At 42.0% G+C, this 22,134-nt stretch overlaps 1 protein-coding gene across 1 annotated transcript in view; it reads right to left on the reverse strand.

The window, feature by feature from the left end:
- Window positions 1–7,728: 7,728 nt before the first annotated feature.
- Window positions 7,729–22,134, reverse strand: part of LOC148326705 (uncharacterized) — a 42,924-nt gene continuing 28,518 nt past the window's right edge. The window contains exons 7-8 of the mRNA XM_088308851.1: window positions 12,776–13,499; window positions 7,729–7,795 (exon numbers count right to left, since the gene is read on the reverse strand). Of these exons, the coding sequence (XP_088164977.1) occupies window positions 13,467–13,499 (33 nt within the window). The 3' untranslated portion in view covers window positions 7,729–7,795; window positions 12,776–13,466. The remainder of the gene's footprint in view (window positions 7,796–12,775; window positions 13,500–22,134) is intronic.

The following is a 22,134-nucleotide window of genomic DNA, read 5'->3' on the forward strand; positions in this document are numbered from 1 at the left end:
TTGTTTGTCCCAAACGGGACCTCAGACGATCGTCAACCTTTGTAAGTACAGCAAAGAGCAGAGATCCGAGATCAGATAACACGACAATGTCTGATCGATAGTGATGCTTGAAATTTGCTTCATGAAGCAGCTGGTGTATTTTTTTTTAATTCCTCTAGATGGCACTGTTGGTTTAAGTAAATGTTTTAAGAATTGGCAAGTCGGCGTACTTTCAGAGAAACTTGAACAAAGAGTGCCATTTAGAGGAGTGAAAAAAATACAACGACTGGTTCATGAAGAAAATTTGAAGCTTCATGTCCTCATCACTACACATCAAGCGTCAATCTCTCAAGCCGTCCAATCACGGACGTGGGGCATCATCACATGCCCCGATACAGCGTCAAATTGAGTCCTTCCAAAAAAATTCATGTGGTCATGTGTGGTGTCGTCGGGTTGTTTTGGCAAAGGGAAACATGGAAAAAGAAAAAACAAAAGCGTGTGCCGCTACAACAAGCAGCGGGAAGCCAAGAAGTCACCGGTTAAGCCTGGAAGCGGTGACTCAACCAAAGCCGCCTTCTGCGCTTAATGCCGCGGGGGAATTTTCAACATGACACGGAGGTCAAAAGAACCTAGCTTAGCATGCGAGGACAGAATCACAAGCAAAGATACGCGAGCGAAAGCTGCTTGCAATATTGCCGCGGACCGGACGGTGAAACGTCACCGCAAGCTCAATGGGGCCTCAACGGATGACGTAAGAAAATGATTCGGCCATGAAGAACAAAAGCGGAGATGATTAGAATGAATGTTTCAGTACCAAAGACTGCGTGGGACATTTTGGATGATGTTCCCAACCGAAGGTGAGCCAGTGTGTTTGTCCTTGTTGGCGGATGTTTCATAAAAGGGTAACCAAAAAAAAAAAAAACTTTCCAGTTGATATTATTTGGCTGTGTCTGAGAAAGCGCAATGCATAACATCAGCAAGTTGTGATCAGCTGTCAGTGGATATAAGATCTCTCTCGTTTCCCGACGAGAGAAAATGCGGTCATTTTTTTTTTTCTTGCTTTTGTTGACATTGAACGGCGTGAAATTCTGCGTCGCGTTTGCACACGACGGCTCGCACCTCTTCCAGCTGTCCTCCAATCAAATTGGAATGCTGAGGAAATTACGTTGAAAAAGTGCCTACTAAGATTGATTTTGCACATCAATAGCTCATTTGAAATGTGAAATTTAACAAGCTTTGCACTCGCACAAACCCGAATCCAAAATGTCGCCCCTGAACACGTCCAGGCAACACAAAATTCGGAAGCTTGACTTGAAGCACCTTCTCAGCATGGGCGGATGTAGTTCAGTCGTTCTCTCTTTAAATTCTGCTAATGCTCTGCAGGATTCCCTACTTCTGAGTCTCTCCTGCCAGCTACTTCCTACGATTGCCGGGGCAGCTCTTTTCCCTAAGAGGCCTGTGGCGAGCAAAGCCGAGGCACAGCGCAAAGGATTCTGGGTAGTTGAAAGCCGTTTTTTGTTTTTTTTTCCGGTTCAAAGACCAGGAAGTCATTCAGAACATGGGGACATTGGATCAAAAGCTCTGGGAGCTCTCGCTAATTATTAGTTGGGAACCTTGCAAAGCTATTGTGCGTGCTGTGACATGAGCAAGGTGGAGAGGAAAAAAGGGAACTGAGAGCGTGTGACAGCGAAAGAAAATGATGCGCACCCCTGTGGTGTGTGAATTTGAATAATGCTCTTTGCGCGTGTGAATGATGTGTATGTGGCCGTAATGCCGTGATAAATCACGTTTTTAACAACTGCAGCTCCATCTCTTGGATCGGGAGAGTCGGTGTCCCCAATGCAAGCGGACCATAACTTCTATTCTTTCATCCATTTTTTTTATCCTTCAAGTTTTAACGTTGCAAGATGAGTTTAAATTGAATGTGATTTGTCATTTATTTCATGGAAATACTCGAGATGCTGCGGGCCACAAAAAAGAAGCATAAGGGCCGTAGTTTGCACACTCCTGATTTAAACTAGTAATATTCAAAATGAGATGAAGCAATTTGTGGGGGAATTGCAATTCTTGCATGTGAATGCTGAAAGAAAAATTACTGTATTTTCCGCATCATCAGCCGTTTTTTTCTTCCTATATTTTGAACCATGCAGATTTTTCTTTCACCAGTAGGGGCGCACTGTAGTTCCGAAAATACGCTAAAAAAATCTCAATTTTTTTTCTTTCGTTTCTGTTCTAATTAGCAAAGTTGTAGCCGTGTTAAAAGGCATTGTTTTAACAATCCGTTGATGTACCTTTTATGTGCATTCACTGTACAATATCGTTCTGCACATGCAGTAAACTACTCCTTTTTTTTTTTACATAGAAAACTGCGGCTTATAGTTTAGTGGGGCTTGTACATTTTTTTAAATAAAAAGTGTTGCTGCGTCTTATAGCCCAGAAAATGCTGTAATTTACCGTTGTCAAAAATATGGAATGGTATTGAATGATATGGAATGGTGAGAACTAATGGAAAGTTTTTGTGAGGGTGAAATGTATCAGATTGAATGGCAAGATGAATGAAATGGGCTGAATTTTTTTTTTCCCCCAAAATGTGAAATGTGTGCAATTAGGTTAAGACGGGCTCCATTGGAGATAAATAGGGAATTTTTGAGAGAAAAATGTAGGGGGAAAAAGGAATGCTTGGAACATGACCAAAAAATAGCCCGCAAGGCATGAATTATTTGGAAAGTATGAAATTGGAACGGTTTGAATTGGTCAGGAAATGTAGAAGTCGTTGAAGGATGAAAAAACGGCGGGGAAAAAAATATATAATCATGCAAAAATCCAGGTACAATAAATTGCTTTCAGCATCCGCACAGTAACAAAAAAAGTTTAGGCACTGTCAATTGGGAAACACACACACGCACACACACACTCCCCAGCGGATAGCATTGGTTGACTGTAGCAGCGAAATAGGCCGACAGATGCAGCAGGGACTTAAGTGCATAAGGTCGGTGCATGTGTGGCTCACCTCCGCTTCATCACTCATCAAATAAAAAAACGGCTCATGAGATCTGCCCCTGTGTAGCGCACGTGCACGCACACACCTCACATGCCCCCCAGGGGACGATAGTCGCCATCCACAGCACGGTGATGAGCACTTGTCGGCCCGGATTGACATTTTTGCCTCATGAGGTGTTGATGTCGCGCACCTGACAGGTCGCTGGCTCGGCGCGTTGGGCCCACCCGCTTCAATGTGATGCTGACAATGTGTGACTGGGTGACAGGTGGCACCCGCACACACGCACGCACGCACGCACGCACGCAAAGCCCTCCATCCCAGCAAATATTTGATGAGGAGATTTTGTCCGGATAGGAGATGGAAGCTGATGTTGACATTTGTGCAATTGGACTGGTCATCGTCTTCTCCCTAAAGAACGGCAAAGTCTTGCTTTACTGGCATTGGGAAATGATTTCTTATGCCGTGTCAGTCATGTGGATTTCCCTGAAGCTTTTTCCAAATTATGCAATGCAAATAAAAACAATAGAAATCACTCTCCTGGTTGCAATTTTTCCAGTCCTCACAACCTCGGGGATCATTTTTCCGAGAGATTGGGAATTATATCTGTTTGAATGTTCGCGCACCATGGGTCAACACAACTTCAAACCTTCAGGGTTATTATTTGTCCGATTATGTTTCATCTTGCATGGCAAAGCTAGATGAGTCAAATAGGCGAGCGGTGTTCACTACCAGCTGAGTAAAAAAAAATTTAAAAATGGATCTTTGACGTCTTTAGCCGTCAATGGCAGCAAATTATTATGCCGTTAGCATCTCTCCCGTGGCAGCACAGGCGCTTTTTTGTTGAGTCGAGTTTGACAATTTTTATGAAAAGGCGGAGGGTCGATCTCGGAAGGCTAGCCAGATCGCGACCGGAGGGCGGGGGACTGACTGGAAAATGAGGGTCAAGTGCCCAGCTCTGTTTGTTGCATTATAATAAAAAAAGACTTGAGGGTGTCATTTCTGCCAAAGTAAAGTAGCCGACAGATTTATTATTATTATTAAATTGGCAATAATATTTTCTCAAACGAGTAAATGATAAAAAGCTACAGGGAACAAACTTCCAGAAACTCAATCGAACTTCAGCCATCTTGATGCAACAAACACCTCACTGAAGCGTGCACAAATGCTCCAAAGCGCTTGAATGCAAATGGAAGGCGAACGGACATGCAGTAAAGAGTTTCTGGCCGTCGAAATGAGGCGAGCTTTCGATGCGCCTTCCTCTTATGTTGAGATTCCTTCCGAATTAGCCGGAATGGCGCCTCATTGTGCTCCATTACGTGGTTCATCGACCGTGCTTATTTGAGCTGCATGCTGACACTTTTAACGCTCATGGACCGCAGTGCACAACCCGCTTAGTAATCACACCGAATGAAGACAGATGAGCTGTTTGTTGAGGACATACTGACTCACTGACTATATATCAGCTTGCGTGTGTGAAAGTGTGTTTGTGCGCGAGTCTGCGAGTGTGTGCGTGTTGTTGCAAGATTGTGTGTCTTTTGTGGTTTATAGTTTTCATTATAACTTTTTATATGTTCGTGCAGGTGTAAAAATAACAGAGTACAATGAACGTAGGCTCCCCCTAGTGGTACGTGACATGATTGTTAAAATAAATTCAAAATGGACATAATATTACATTTTTTTTTTTTTAATTACAGTATTTGTTGAGAATAGTTTAGTTGCATTTAACTTTTTGGTCACTCTTTTTCGGATGAAATTAATACATTATGTACAAAACTAACCTTTTGCCTCACGCCCCAACGACACCTCAGACACCAAACAGACGTCGTGTACCGACCTCACGGTGTGGGATTGGTGCGTTGAGGCCTCTACAAGCACCGTCACCTTTGACCCAATGTTCACGTTACCATGGTCATACATGTTCCACGCCATGGACACAGAGGACGTCTGACAGCTTGAGTGTTCTCCGCCGGCCTTTTTGCCACTCACCAGAAAGTGCCTTTTAGAGCAATTACATGGGTTTCTACACATCAATTAGCAATCCAATTAAGTCTTGATGTGATGAATAACGTTTGGTGGGGTGGGGTGGGGAGCTGGTGATCTCTCTAATAATGATCCTGACGATTACGCCGATCAGTCAGCGGCTGAGAAGACGGGACACGCCAAGGTTATCAATTAGCGCACATTGAGAAGGATAGACACAGCAGTGTCCTACATGCTGGGCCGCCTTTACCTACTCATAGGCCCCGTGGCTAACCACCAAATATAGACCCCCTCCCCTCGCCCTAAAAGCCCCTATCCCACTTATTAGGAGTGAAAATTTCTGACTATTGGCAAAGGTGGTAAAAAGAATCCGTGTTCACGTCAGTGCATGTTCAAGGTCGCAAATGTTTGCCAAACAGTCTCATCATTTTAACAAATACAATAGACAACAAATCCAAAGGTTAACCCACCTCACTTTTTATAAACCAATAGCACATTTTCCTTTCATATGAATAAGAAATATAGAATTGTATAGGATTGCACTGATATAACCAAAAACTACACATTACCAAATGATCACACTTAGTTCACCTTGCGCCTGCAATACTTGCTCAGGTAAAAAGCAGAGCTGGGCAGGCAGTCCGGGGGCCTGAACGGGGTCGGGCCGACAATTTTTATGAATAAGGCCGGTAGAGTACAGAGATCGCGGCCGGAGGGCGGGGGACTGACCGTCAAAAAAGGGTCATATGCCCAGCTCTGGTGCGATACAAAAATGGTGGAGCATTCTACAGGACACCAAAAGAAAAGAAACGCTTGTGTACAGTTGAGTCTTGAATGAACATAACCTGTTTTTGCAATATCATCATCGCAGGACGCAGAACGACATTTTCACAAATTTGCAGCTCACAAAAAAATGACTTGGTTGTGCAATTCCACCCGAACGTAACGGGCAGGCAAGCCAGTTATTTACATACAAGCAATTAAAAGTCATTCTTTCAAACTACGTCCTCCCCTTTAAAGCTTCCAGTTAATTGAGTCTGCCACTTTGTGTGTATTTACCTCGTTTGGTTATGCTCTTTTTTTTTTCATGAGCGTGTTTTGTTGGTCTCTTTACTGTACACACAATTGTATCAACATGCTGTCACGGAATGAAAATGGTTTGTTCCTTGTTCAATTAACTGCTGCTTGTCCATTGTGGAAAGTTAACAATGAGAAGCAACGCGCTCCACAGGCCAAATAACGTCCACTTTGTGAGGAGATTTCAAAGTTTAAGGGTGTGTGATTTCATCTGCTCCAAAGGTTCCCTCTTTTGTGGCTCAGTGACTTCAACTAATTTTTCCGCTGCCGTCGTTTCTCCTGCAACCTTGTCAAACTCTCATTAGATGACTTTGGAACGAAACGCCTGCGCGGTGAGATATGGAGCGCGCCTTTGTATCGACAGCGACAATGACCTTTTGCATGGATGATTGTGTTGCGTTTCCATCGCGGGTGCATGCTTGGTAGTCTTACACGAGCGGCCGTACGTTTATTGTATGTACAAAGTGCGTTTAGCGGGGACGGGCCATCCATCAGGTGGGAATGCAGTTGGTGAAAGGCGATGGCTGGCCCTCGTGCAGCAAACACATTTATATGATGTGTCTTTATCGAAGCAAGTGCACGTACAGCACACTACGGGTCAGTCGTGTGCAAAAGATTACAAATCCAACAGCCCCTGAAAATGTCTTTGCCGTTTATGTGTAAATTTCCAAAAAAGATCATCTTGACTAATGGTGGTGGTGTGGGACGAGTTAAGATTGATTATTTTTCTTCACGATTTGCTTGGAAAATGGTCTGTGCTGACAATGTTAAAAGTTAAAATCGTCAGAGTCACAGACTTTGTGATTGGGATGCGAAATATGGCCATGTTGGAATCTGGTTCTGTTGCCAGACACGATGTTATTCACAGTGGTGAGCGGTCAAGGCCTTCAAGGCCTTCTCTGCTGGCCTAACATAGTCAAGAAATCATGATTATATTCTTCACATTGATGTCATATTATATCCTAGTTGTGTATTAATAGGTGAGAGTTTTTATCCAATCAGAATTCAGGTAGTTGGTGTTGCCAGGCAGATTTCACACGCACTATTCAAATTGCAGAAACAGCAAATAGGTGAAGAATAAGTTGAGCAAAGAATCTATGAAAATATGAATTTATAGACGGCAATATGCGGCAGGATTTACTGAAAAACCTTGAGATGCGGTTCACGCCGTTCTTACCGCCTTTCGCCTCTAACTGCTTTGCTTCACCAAGACAACTGGACGGCGGTTGATTTGTTTTTTAACAACATTAATTTTCCACTAAAATGAAAAGTTCTTCACCTCACAGAGTGAAACTTCAAAACACTTCCTTGGATTGTTTGCACTGGCCTATCGGTTAGAAAAGTGACAAGTCTGGTTTTTTTTTTTGGTTTTTTTTCCAATTGCGTGTGTGCCGACGTTCACGTCTAAAGTACTTATGACCAAAGTGCTCTATTTATTGCCACAATTAAAAGGGCCTTTTTCCCAAGAGCCAGGCATCGTTAAGTGGAGCTTTATCAACACTCGGGGGAAGAAAAAAAAAAAATAAATAAGAAACTCCCCGGCCGTTCAAATTGTCTGGCCGACCTCCCGTGTTGGCCCCTTCGCTTGTTAGTCGTTGTTGCGCTGGTTCTCTCCTGCTCATTATTTTCCTGGTGTTGATGGAACACTCCCACACGCTGCTGTGTTGTCAGAGAGTGGCTAGCCCTTACCTCCCAAATCTCCCGAGTGAGGTACTTGTCCACCTCCTCCATCTCCATCCAGCCAGAGGCCTTTCTATCCTGGACACAAAGATGGAATATTTCACTTGCAGGAACTTGACGGCATGACACGTCTTTTCACATTCTTGACTGAAGCTTCGATAATTATCGCTTGAGGCCGTTGAAATTATGTGCGCATTGTGTTCCGTGCTTTCGCATTCCACCCTCTGCGTATGCAAATTCAAGTCGAGCCGCATGCCTCTCCCCACGGGGGCCCTCGGTTGTAAGCGGCACACACATCCATTACCTGCTCCTATAGACAGACGCTGCGTCAATACGAAAAAAATAAAGAAAAATAGTACACAGCAATCGCAGACTTGTTTACTTCCTCAACGGCCCTCGTGCAATGCGCCGCTGACCAACTTTGAGGCTTCACAGTGGATCGACTTTATGGTTTCTCATAAGTTCTGTTCTTCCGACTGTGCAGAAATGGTTTTAGTGTAAAAAGGTTTTTAATGCTCTCCTGCCTGTAAGTGCACTGAAGCTGCAAGTGAACCATGAACGCTCTCGATGATTTCGCAGAAGGGAGAACTCCTCCGACAACAAAAATTTTTTTTATCAAATAATATCGTCGATGCTGACGAGTGGTTATAACGTCAGCTTGTGGATTATAAGCGACTCAGCACGAGACTCCAGTTAGTGTTTTACTGTGTTTACTCTTTTCAGCTTATTAATTCACTCTTTTAACTGTCTTGGTTTTCAAGTGTCGGATTTTTTTTTTTTTTTACTTTATGTCGGCTGCAGCACTTTGTAGGTGCTTATGGTTATTTATTTTCAAAGTGCTCTATAAATAAAGTTGAGTTGTGTTTTCTCTGTGTACTTTGGATTTGGACGTTCCAAAAACATGCACGTTAGGTTGGAATGGTTGTTTCTTCATGTGTCCACCTCACCTCTTGGAATGGAATAAACGATTTATATTCGCCAAAACATATTTACTAGTGACAGACCGATTATCGGATATTTGGCATGCGGCCGATTGTCGGGTGCGAAATTAAATTCAAAGCTGTGCTCTCTCTCTCTCTGGCTGCTGTGCTGGTGGCCCTGCTTGCAGAAGCAGCTTGACCCGCCCACAGCACCATCTGATTGGTTCCTCGAAGCAGCCAACCAACAGAAAGCTGCCTGTTTGTTTTCATTGAACTTGAAAACATGCGGCTGAGCTGCGTGTACTTTTTATTCGACTTTCAAAACTACGTTGTCTATTTTCGAAAACTTTAACATGTAAATCACTAAAGTTTTTTTTCGCAAACATGAGGTTAAAGGCTAAGTTTTGGAGTTTTTAATTTTCAAAATTTTGACACCATTTTATCCCTTTTATTCCACAAATGAATATCGGCTTCAGATATCAGTTATCGGCGTCCATGACTTCTAATAATCGGTATCGGCCCTGAAAAAAAAAAGCATATCTTTGACTGAGCAGTCATGAGATTCTTGTGATACAAAAAAAAAAAAAAAAAAACTGAAAATCCACATCTGTAACCCCCAATGTTAACTCCACCGTATTTCATCAATATAACCGCCGGCGATTTATGTTAGCGGTATGGCATCTGACAGTCATCTCGGTGCAAAGGCAGCTAAAACGTTCCACTTTTTAACAAGGGGCCTTCCAAGAAGATTTAGTCTGCTGGGCTGCACTTTATAGCCCGACTCGAGAAGCAGCTTACATGCTATTTGTGTGCGTCTCTCTCAGATGTTAGAGTGCATGAATAAGCGATGGCCTACAACTAGTTGTCTGGTTGCCACCAGACGGGAGAACTGACATGCGCTATTTTTCACTCGGCTGATTTGTTTCCGGTATATGGGAACATCGCTCTCGCCGGACACATCAGTCGGAGGTCTGCAGCGCTTTCTGTTGAAACTGGAAAAAGAAGCTATTTAGCAGTGTTGTATAGGAAATAAATGTCAACTAAAAAGGTCATAAAATAGCACAAAACATGGTTGGAGGCGTTGTTAAAAGCTCCCAATATATTCTCCACTCAGCAGGCTTTTTAAACGGCGCTTCCACCGCAGAAATTGCTAAATCTCCCACTAAATGGACTTTATTCCCCACCGGATGAAAGAATGAAAAATGCCAGCAAGGGGAGATGGAATGACAGATGACACTTTTACCTTTATTAAGGCGTTTTAGGCTCACGGAATTGCCGCCAACATTGTTTATGATGAAAAGTTGGCGTTAGGACAAAAGAAAGGAAAAGAAATAAGTGCGAGAAAAAGCTTATATTTGGCTCATTAATATTCCAAGAGACCATTCTGCTAAGACACACTCAGTCCAAATGATGTTATCATACTGCAAATATGTGTAAATGGAAATTAGCAAGTGCGTCTAAATCTTAGAAATGAGGTTGATGGCTGATATGTCAACCCTGCAAAGCTGTGCTAATGCCGACTGATGCAAAAAATGGCGGCCAACAAATAAACGAGCAAAAATCTTGTGGATCGCAGGAAAATCAAGAAGGCTTTTTCTTGACAAAGAGAGATCGTATTTTGCAGCAAGGAACGGGCTATTAAACATCGGATCTCCTCATGTCTGATCAACATAGTTGCTTGGCAACAAAGTGCCACCAGAGGGCGCTAAAGCCAATATTTTTTTTGCAATTAACGTAGGATAGCTTCCCTCAAAAACATGCAGGAGTTGAATGTAATTCTTCAATATTAATTGCCCGTCCAGCGAAAAAAATAAATCAACAATAATCTATTTCCATTCGCCCCTAGATTAATTGTCAAGCGGGTCGAAAAATACAATTTGTCTCAACCCACAACCTGTTTGGCTCCTCAAATCTCCAGAATTAAGAAGCGGGACGTCCAAACGACAACAATTTACACACACCTCTGTTTTTCCATCTGGCTGCCATTTGTCGTCCAACAATTTCCACTTAATTTGCTTGAATCATCACTCAACATCAAAGTGAGAGGAGAATGTCAGAGTCGTTTTGGTAAGTGAAGGGAACATTTAGCGGAATCGCTAGCATAACGTGCCACCTGTTCTCTTGCCAGTCCGCCGGCTTGGTGTCACAACGGGAGCAGACAGTTTCCCCCTGGAGACATGAAATGATGCACCGTGTGGACAAATACGAAAAACATGTTAAAGCAGCCGAGCGAGGCCTTTTGCGTTTTCTCTTTGTGTTGCTGCTGTTGTGCAAAAGAGTCCAAGCAAGGTCTCAGTCTGCATTCATGCGAGGACGACAAAATAATCTTGTCCTCAAGCCAACAATAAATGATGTCTGATTTATTGTCCAATTTTTGGCCATGAATCCTTTAGACTCTTTTGTGCATCTTGGTATAGGAATTTTGTTCTTTCGTGAAACTAGTTTTGTGAAAGCTTTTTTTAAAGGTGGCACTTGGAGTAAAAAAAAAAATATGAGAGCCACTGTGTGAAAAATGATCCGTGGGACGGAGGAGTCGTCCACCTCCACAACCAGCAGCCGCAGAACGAGCAAACAAAGTCCAAGTACCCGTTCCAACGAGCCTTATGTTCATGGGGAGGTGTGCACAAGACTCGCTATCAGCAGCTCCATCCTTAACTCATTTCATTCGGCGAGAGTCATCAATAAAGTAACGGACAGAAAATGAGCACGAGCTGTATTGTGCAAGATAGTTTCAGTTACAGTTATGCATCGATATATACTGCACCAATAAAGAATTCTAATTCTATTTTCAAATAAAGTAAGAAGATCACTTGGACTTGGTTATTTTATAAGTAGCTCTCATGCTGAAAAAGAGTGCGAACTTCCTCTTGTACATTAAGGCACGTGCTTCTTCCAATGTTTATAGGTCAGGAGGAGAGTAAAGAAAACTTTTTTATCTCAACACCACAAGATGGAGACAGAGCTTACTATACAACTTCATGCTACGCCTTCAAGACATTGGCTTCATTTATATAGGAACAATTCGGCTGGTTAAAAAAAAAATCGGCTGGTTAAAAATGTGTTTCAGTGCAGAAAATGAGAACTTGAGCCTTTCCAAAAGGCTTGAGCTAATCTTGAGCAAAGATGCTCCGCAGTACACAGCAAGAACCTCTCGGGGCCAACATGAAGTCAGCTAGAATGCAACGATGCTGCCATCACGTGGTCAAGTTCGTCATGGCTCTTCTAGGGGGCTTTTTTTTTCAGTCAGATATCCCAACGAAAATATAAAATTCAGTTCATTTTCCACACGGAAAAGAAAGTAATTAACGACCAGTTGAGTATGATTAAAAATTGTAAACTGACGTAATTTTCTACTCTATAAATATTTTAATGATATGTTAGTTTGACACATTTTAACAACATTTGTTTTTGTTTTATTCATTGCATGCAGGATTTCACCAGAATAATGGATGGAGAGATGGAAAGGTTGTCTGTGAGACTTTTATTCTTTGGCCACGTCATTAAAGTGGCCACTAGAGGTCACTGTTTACCACGAATTCAAGAAGTCAAAACGGAAACAAGATGCACCTGACTTGCGACTGAAAATGTTTTTTTCTAAAATTCAATTGCTTGCGCAGCTTACAAGTTACCAAATACTTTACTGAATTGTATTTTGTTTTGTGAATTCATTGTTTAAATATATTTTATTTCAACTTATAATATTTTATTGTTTTTCAAAAAGCTAGATTTACTTCCCAAAAAATGGCTATCACATTATTTACATCAACTGCATAATAAGTAATGATTTGGTAAAAAAAAAAAATATATATCTATATATAAATAGCAACATGTCCAATTTTCAATCTCCACACTAATAGCAGACATATCGAGTATAATGAGACATAGGATAAGAGCTCCACTGTTCTAATGTTTTACATTGCCACTTTTGGCAAAAAAAAACAACAAAAAAAAAAAAACAACACGAGTCACACAACATAAAACCTCACACGATGAAAAAATCCCGCAAAAGCTGCATCATACACTGGCTCCTTGCAGCGTGCAATAATGCTACCTGCTTTGTTTGAGCTTCACTTAACATTTTCGACAGTGATTCATCAAAAAAAAAAAGATTCTGTCACAGATTCTATGTGAGGCTCACCTGGAGTGTGTAACTTGGCCGCAGGCTGCTGAGCACAAACCCAATGCAGTCAAGAGGTTGAGAAGCCTCCACAGTCCATGTGCGCGCGTGTGCGCGTGTTCGCATGTGTGAGTCTTCACACACATAAATGCAACACTCGCTCACTTTTGCCGACAGTCATGTTTGTGAGATCACTGGGTTATTTTGGTGCATTGAGTTTATACTTCACTACTCAGCAATAATTGTGTGCGCGAGTGTGCCGCTCAGTCTGAAGGCTTCTCTGCAAAGGCTGTCCTTCCACCTGCGGAGTTGCTTATTGTTGTTGTACCGCCTCCAACTTCCTGCATTTCCGGCACGCCTTTTTTTTTTTATTAAAGTCCATCATTGATATGTTAATTAACAAAGGGGGAAAATCCATGTCATAACTCGGCATGTGACTGCATTCACAAAATTAAGCAGCCACATTTAAAGATCACAGCACAAATAAAGCTCAGATACTCTAGTAGACTTTTTTTTTTGCAGTAGCAAAAATTCCAATGAAAGAAAATGCATGTAAATGTTGGCATTTGCAGTGGTTGTCGTGATCCCAAAGCCTGAAGTCGACAGCAAAAGCCCGAAACGGAACTCCAAGGCTGCGTGATGTGGTGACGCTTTGATGGTAGGCCTGTTGACGCCCGTGTCACTCGGCTCCAACCTTCTGCAGCAGCAGATGTCAAGTCAGCCGGAGGAGCTGCGTTTCATTAGCCTGGCTCAAATGAAATGACAACTGAATTAGGAGTTTTTGTCTCAGAACTCTCTCTCGATGAAGTCCATTCTGGGGAAAAAAAAAAAAAAGTCTTTTTTCTTTACACGCACTGTGAGCAAAATAAAATATGACCCATAAAGCCACATTTATTTTGACATGATGAACACGATAAAGACTAAATTGTGAGAAACGTAGCTGAGAAAAAGAAACCACTAACTATGATCCCAAAACACTTTCATGCCATTTCAAACTAATCTTACAATTTTATCATTCAAAGAAATGACTTGCTTATGATTTAATTTTAATGGCAAAAGCCGCAAAATGCACAAGTACGTGTACATGTGGTAAAGAATGTGCGCGACTTCCCCTAACAACCCAGATTATCGTAACCTCCTCCCGGACATACAAAACTGGATCACTCTAACAATACTTCCTTGACGCCAATTACAAGTTTCCCATTTGGCATATATATATATATATATATATATATATATATATATATATATATATATATATACATATGCTTTGTGTGAAAATAACTTAAACTGTCAGAGAGGAAAAGCAAAAGAAAGAGGAACAAAATAAAGTGCGGTCCTGAAATGAAGCATACGAAAGAAGCCCAAGTCATCCTGTCACTTATTTTGTTTTAAGGTGGTCACTTGCTTCTTGGAGGTTAGTTTCACTTGCAAGGTATGCTAACCAGTAAATATCCATGTCAAGTAACAATGAAAAAAAAATTAAAAATTCGCTGATGGAGGTGGCTGCTCTACAAAATCTAACCTAGAGCGCCACATTGGGTGGCCTCTCGTCACGCAACACAAGAAGGCACTCACACTTTGCCCAACTTATTGATTTTCTTTTTAATATTTCATACTGATGGCCAAGAAGGATTTTTTTTTTTTACTGTTATGCTGATTTTACTAATACATTAGCGTAGGTATAGAGACATACTATTGTATATTCCAATATGCAAATTAGGATCACAACCATAAACTAAGGACCTATTGTAATGCACTTTTTAAAAAAATTTTTACTTCATTGGTATGTCATCTAGTGTATTGTTTGAATTTCAGCGTGAGTTCTCGTGCGATGCCCTTGTGGTCCATGTTGCTGCACAACTGAGGTGGCAAAGCTGAGCCTCACAAAATCTCAGACTTGATTGCTTGATCTGTGCCCATCCGCTCCAGTCTGTCATTTGTTCCAGCAAGTCTCTGGGAATACGGACCACAAGAAGCCCCCCAAGGGGGTGTTTGAAGTCCCAAACATTTTGACTACATTTGATGTAGACGGCACAGTCAAAGGGAAGCGCAGAGACACATACAAACGGGGGGGGGGAAGGAAAAGAGAAAAGCGGAATGGCTGGAGTGGCGCAACAGTGGAAATGTGTTTTTAGTATGTGGCCAAGGTCCTTCAGGACAAAACACAAATTGGAACAACATGATGAGGAAATGCGGGCTTGAACAATACAATACGAGCCTTTCTTTTTGTTTTTTTCACCAAATCTTTCATTAATTTCTCCAAGCCTCTTTTCAGGAAGCAATGCAGCACTTTTGATAATTGTTGTGTGTCACAAGCACTTAATGAAGCTTTTTCATGACATTTTTGTCAGGTTGCATGGGTTTGCCCGCAGATACGACCCCTCCTCACGATGGAAACACACAAAAACACACACACACACTCCTGAATTCCGACTGCTTGAGTCGACACATGAATGGACTGACTGATGAATGACTGGTTAATAATAATAATAATAAAAATAAAAAATAAAAAATAAAAATAATAATACTTATTATTATTATTATTATTATTATATTTGCATCTCTCCAATTATATTTTATGCAATTTTTGGACTCATAAAATGTCAAACTCAATCAACTAATATTATTGTTGCATTCCCTGCTCTTTTCTCACCCTCCACCGGAGACCATAAACGCATTCGGAGTCAAACGCCAAAGGTCACAGCTGTCAGTTTACCTTATAATTAACTTTACGTCGCACAGATCTTTTTACAGCTCCCTCCCTTGTGAGGGTTGTTACCGACGGATGCAGTTTGGAATTTCAGGCCCTTCACATACAACCCAAAAGGATGTTGACAGTAATAACATTTTATGAGAGTTTTGGAGTCAGTCAATCGTCAAACAAATGCTTTCATGATGATGCTTACCAAAAGGAAGACGTTCACTCGTGCACGCCATTGCTGTTTCGAATGCATCATTGTGTTTGAAATATTAATTCACATTTCATTCATACTCCGGTGTTAACTCATTCACTCCCGGTCGAGTTAAAAAAAAAAAAGCATCTTTGACTTCTCTGGCCGTCAATGGCAGTAAACGAGTTAATTAAGATTGCATGACAGCAGTGTGAAATTTAAAAGTATCAGTGTCTGCAAAAAGCATCTCGGCAGGTTGGCAAGGAAAGACATATTTTTAATTGAATTTGAAATCGACATTTTCAGAAATATTCGGTATGCAATATGGAATAATTATATCCTGTACCTGATTGATTATTACCCCCAATTAAATGTATTGTTTGCTGCAAATAGGCGGGGCCTTACTGGACACGTCGACACACACGTCATCATCGTCGTCGTCACGCCGCTCCGACTGCAGGTGACAGAGTTAAACCTTTGACTCCGGCACCGGCTCCGACAGCCGCCTGCCCACCAAGCCCCGCCCTTGCACGCCCGAGGCCAGAGAGAGAGAGCGAGCGAGCGCGGCGCGGCGCGGCGCGGCGCGGCGCGGCGGGGGGATACGACTCATGCCGTGCCAGAGATTCACACCGGCAATTTGAGCTGTCAGCCGACTCATGAATCACCTGGCCTGGGCGTCATTACTCAGGAAGATTTATTGGAGACACGTAGGCCACATTTTCATACTAAAGCAGCAAGAGGAGGAGCGCCTCGGGGCCTGAAGAGATAGTGTGAAAAGTTATAGAACTGAGTGGTGCTGATGGGGGGGGGAGTTTGATGTCAGGGTACCTTAAGAGTATCCAAATCAAGCAATTAACTCATTTACTGCCATTGATGTCAAAGATGCCCTCGAGGAACAGGATTGAAGACCCCTGCCCTAAAAGCCTTAACCTTGAACCTCTCATGGAAAATCCTAATCGTAACTTTAAAGCATCACCCCGTTCGTAGTGTCACCTGGGGTGTGTTGTTGGGCTAGTTGCGGATCCGCCAGGAGTTGGAAAGTGAAATTCCCTTTCTTGTTTCTTTGTTTTTTTTCTCACCTAGGTTTAGTTTCATCATCATTGATATTCATTCCTTACATCATTTTTAAACCACAAAGGTCCACTCATGTCCCTCTCACAATACTAAAAAAACTTTCCTCTTCCAACCTTCAAAGGATATTAGCTCTGGTTTAATAACGTTCCACCAAAAGGATAAATATATCACAGGATGATGTTTAAAAGTAAACACTTGTGGTTATTTGAAGAGGACAATTGGCAGACTGAGTTAATTACGCAACACATTTTGAACACGCAATCATCCTCTCCACCTCGGGAAGCCGCCTGAGCAACTCCTCATCTCGGTGGTGTCAGACTATTCCGCGTTAATGAGCAATATTCACGACTTAGCATTCAAGTGTCTCAGAGTGCGCTGCTCAGTGCGCATTTTGCAGATTCCCATCATCCACCTGACAGGCTGCACTCAAACATTTCACACCTTTAATTAACTCATTCCTATTAATATTAATTAGCGTTGTCAATTTCCCCGGGTCAGGCAAGTACACACACTAATATATATATATATATATATATATACATTAGGTGCAGCAACATGCGTTGTCATGGTAACCTTAAAGAAAACTGAGCGAAAACCCAAAGGCCTTCGGACAATGTACATAGCAGCATGACACGTAATAATGATTGAAAAAGACACGCCTGTCTGGAAACGTTGCCCTCTAATTATCCAGTGGGTGGCTAATTTGAATTAGCCTTGTGTTGTGCCCTTGAGAGAAAAAGGCATCAAGTTGCACTTTAGTTGGCGAGAGGTGGACATACTTAACATGACTGAATAAAATCAATTGAGCGAATGCTCACTTATCTGCATGGTTGTCATTGCTGTTTAACAAGTCACTCTCAACATTTGCCAACCAAGTGTTGCTTCATCAGTGTTCCAAAGCAAATTACACTGACCAATATTTAATTCGCCGGAAATGCAGAATGTCCCGATGAAACGATAGAGGACCAAAGATGGAGCCCTGAGGCACACCAAATCATTTTAGCGTTCATTTCCTAACGCTGATAGCAAATGGACAAATAATCCTAACACTCACATTTAGAGGTAGCGCGAGGGTGATGCTCATAAAGATGAGAATATCACATGAGAAGGATTGATGTACTCGCCAAATCCAGCATCGTACCTCACACTCAAGCTGAGGAAAAAAAAAAAAAAAAAACTTCTCTTAGCGTGTGTGAAAAGGTCTTGTGACTCACAGCAACACAAGAACACATTCAGGATCTCTTTGCTCGTTCACATTTTCCATTTCATGTCTGCTCTACTGGAAGTCAGTTGATGTTCATCATATCTACGCGACCGATGACAAAACTCTGGCGTGTCCAATGAAAAATCCGTCCTCTTTGACATTTCTCCCCGCTCCAGATCATGCCGCACGGAGCGAGAGGGAGAAATGAATCACGCCGCAGATTCAACTCGGAGTGACATTTCAAAGCAGGCCCGCGGTGATTCGCCCCGAGACTCATCAGCGTCAACCCCGTGAAAAGCGCTCGTCCAACAGAGCTCCTCGCTAATCGTGTCACTGCACCGAGCTTTTTTTTTTTTTTTTTCAACATCATCCGTCAGACCTTGATATTCATATCCAGATAAAATATAACATCTGTATTCTTGAATCACTCAGCGACCATCGCTTGTCTTTCAAAAGAAAGCGACCAGCAACAATTGTCGCGGCTTTGCGTGACGTCATTTGAGAGTTCTGGAGACTCGGACTCGACCAGAGCAGGAGAAATTCAGCCCTTCTGCATTCGGACTGCAAATAAACGGCGCTCAGCTGAGGCCAATTGAGCTGATGCTAATCTTCCGTCTACCTCAATAAGAAGTAGTGTAGCTTGGCACTTTCAAAAAATAATGACAACACATCTCGTGACATTTTGTGGTGGTGTGAAATATTTCTGGAGCTGAACCGTACCTTCAGGACACTCTGAGACTCCCCGCAAAGAAGGAAAGGGGATGTTCACATGCTTTGCTTGCTGAAAGCGACCATTGGCAACATTTGGACAATTCTCGATGGCCTATTCATACAAATATTTTCAAAGTCACCAGACCAATCCGGTTACTCTTTTTGAAACTTTTCCGACCACCTTAGGCTCTTTTTCTTTTTTTTTTTTTTAATGACTTGCAACAAATCAAGCGACTTGTGTTCATAACCGCTTTTGCTCATTTGCCATGTTTTCCCGAGCGGACCATCCGCTTAGGTTAGAAATTTCCGAATACTTGAAGTGGAAAATGTGGGCAAAGTGGACACCGCGCGGACGGGCGTGATTGCCTGAATTTGATCATTTCATCACATCGAGCCATGCGGACCTCGAGGACGGATCGAGCCGAAAACAAGCTTAAGACTATCCAGAGAAAATGTTCGCCCGGTCAATGTCCAGACTGCAAATGATTAGCGCTTTGCTGGCGAATTTAAACAATAAAAACTTTACGTTGCACCTTGAGAAAATCCTAAAAAAAAAAATGAGACAATCCCAAACCTATTTACCTCAACAATTCAACCAATTGACGAATGCAGGCAAGAACTCAACGGGAGGAATCGACACCATGTAGCTTTGACAAGCTGTTTATAAGCAAATAAAAAAGTTAATTTTGCATAATTGCCCACTTCAAACGTGTGCTCGGGTGTCACGCTACGTTTTTAGTTTCAGTTGAGAACGGTCGTGTTTTTAAAAAGACGCATTGTGACAGATTGCACTAATTATCCGAAATAGTTAACCCTTTTCACCTGTTCCAAGCAAATGTGTCATTTGCATTTACGTTGACGACCGTTATTCGCGCGGTTTCTGTCAAGGCTCTGCGAGATTTCCAATGTTTTGCTCATAAACAAATGAGCAATGCACAAAGCAGCGCATTCTCACCTGCGCTGCCGATGACAGCGGCCGCTTCCTCGTTACTGCCTGGGAGGCAAAGCCATGACCTTGTCGCAGCAAAAGAAAGGTGATGCATGCGTGATTTGTGATGGGGGGGCCTCGGTTCACAACGGCGGTTTCTCAACTCAAATGCACGACAAATGAACGTCAGACAAAGTACTTGTGGAAAGAAAACGTTACACGTCATACACAGTTACAAAAAATAAATATATAATATATAAAAAAAGATTCATTATTCTCGTAAAAATATTGTGACTTTGTACTATAGACATTTATTTTGTGGTTCTGAACGTTTAAAGCAAGTGGTGAGTACCGTTGTTTAATATTGTGTTTATTTTTGTTGTTGTTGAGCTTTATTATTTATTTAGCATTTCTGTAATTAATTAACACCGGTCCAGTGTTATTTAAAGCATGACCGGTGCAGCTCATCAAAGTTTTATGCTGGTGACAGCCTTGAAACTAAAACAACTTGGCAGTCAACTTAACTTTTGGACACTTAATTGGACGTTTTTTTGGGGGGAGGGGGCTGATTAAAAATAATTAGAAGGAAATAGAAAAATGCAAAGTAGTAACTAGTATTTTTGGGAGTTGCAAAATGCGAATCAACGACAACGGCATACACGTCAGTGTCCCTTCCTGCATTTCTGATGCCAAATATTTAATTAAAAAAAAAAAAAAAAAAAAAAAAAAAAAAAACCCCGCCCCAAACACACACACAAATTATCCCGAGATGTTAATCACATCATGATGGCTTTGGGAAGATTTGAAATGGCCGCTGATTAGGAAAAAAAAACAAAAAGAAGCTTCCTCTCGCATTGAACAGAAGTTTAGTTGGGACTTGTTGCAATGTCGGAATCTTCTGTACTTAAGAAAGAAGAATGCAAGCTTTCGCCGCTTAATTGCTGCGAGGGAACAAGTCACAGTTGAAGGCAGCAGCAACAGCGGCCCCCCCTGAGGGCCTGGATCATTTTCATCATCATAACCGCCCTGCTCTGCTCTTTTTTCTTTTTTTTTTTCTTCCCTCCTCTGGTTGGCTTTTTCACCAGCCCCACCGGCAGCTTTTCTTTTTTTTTCACTGGGAATTGTCTGGCTGAAGCGATAAAAGCCTCAACACCCGCCAGACACTTCATTAGGTACACTTGCACATTGTACACATGTCTACGGAGATAAGAGTAATAAAATTCTGTGAACACTTCTTCACACAATGAAAAACATCCTCTTGGAATAATGTCGCAAGGACGTTTGTCCCAAAGTGAACAGGAAGCGGGCCATTTTGTCTGGATTCATCGGAACCTTTTCAAACAATTCCTATTCAATCCTGGCAAAACCAAAAACACTTTGCAGGGTTAACATTTGTCATTGGCGCGATACAACAAACTGCAAATGAAATATTTACTTTCCACGGCAAACGTTTTTGACCTCTGCCCCAAAGTCTCTCATTTCAATTTCATTGAGTGACAAATCAACATCAGCAGCTCATCCAGCGGCAACAATTTGATCTGGTCCTTTCTGCCGTTGCTGCTGCTGCTCGGCCTCGGGGCCGACTGCCGTTCACTCGGAAAGATAAGAAGACTTCAACCGATGGGCTCCACATACAAATCGGGCTTGTAATAATTGCGCTGCAGTGAACAGTCAGCTCGTCAAAATGTTTCCCTCAAGCAGTCACGCAATGGCCTCCGTGTAAAGATGAAAAGTTCAAACTGGTGAACGACGGACTGCCAATCACAGAATGGTTCGTCACCGCACAAAACCAAAAAAGAAAAAATTCTTCCAGTATTTTAACTTTTTTAAAATTGATGACAATTTTCGATTTTGAAACATGAAGTCGTGCATGATTGGCCTTGGCGGGCCACATCAAATGATGTGGCGGGCCGGATCTGACCCCCGGGCCTTAAGTTTGAGACCTGCGCCTTATGCATTTTTGTCATTGCGTAGAACTTTGATTGTACTTGATAGCCAACGTCAAAGATTGTCTTGGGGGGGGGGGGGGGAATCGAACAAATAAAATGTCATGAAAGTCATCAGTGATTTTTAAACTCAATTAAAGTTTTTGGAGTTGTCTGGATTTGATCTCAAATGTTAATAAAAAAAACTAAAGAAACTTGAAAGACCTTTCAAATGCCCCCCCCCTCCCAAATTGCTGCTCGTAAAATTCAGAAACAGAAATTGAATTCCAATCAGAATGGAGATGCTCACTTTTGTGTTTTCCGGAATCTTCCATTTTGCGGTTTGCAATTTCAAACGTGGCATGACACGTGTCCTCTGCACGCAACAGCGCATTTCGTTTTGATTGAAGTGATGCACAAAGTTGTTTTTTCCTCCCCCTTTCTTTTGTTAATCCTCCCCCTTTGCCGCCTCGGGGCTCTCTCTTGTGTGATGCTTATCGCGGCGTTTATGGTAAACAACAGCTGAAAAGAGGTTTTATCTGGCTACGGTGCATTCGTTAGCTGATTAGAAGGAGGGATAAAGAGCAAGCGCAAAATGTCCCCCACAAAGTGAGTTTATGTTTAAAAATGATAACATCATAAAT

The sequence above is a fragment of the Idiotropiscis lumnitzeri genome, chromosome 11, assembly GCF_059441095.1.
Source record: "Idiotropiscis lumnitzeri isolate Australia: NSW breed Sydney's pygmy pipehorse chromosome 11, RoL_Ilum_1.0, whole genome shotgun sequence".
Taxonomy (NCBI): Eukaryota; Metazoa; Chordata; class Actinopteri; order Syngnathiformes; family Syngnathidae; genus Idiotropiscis; species Idiotropiscis lumnitzeri.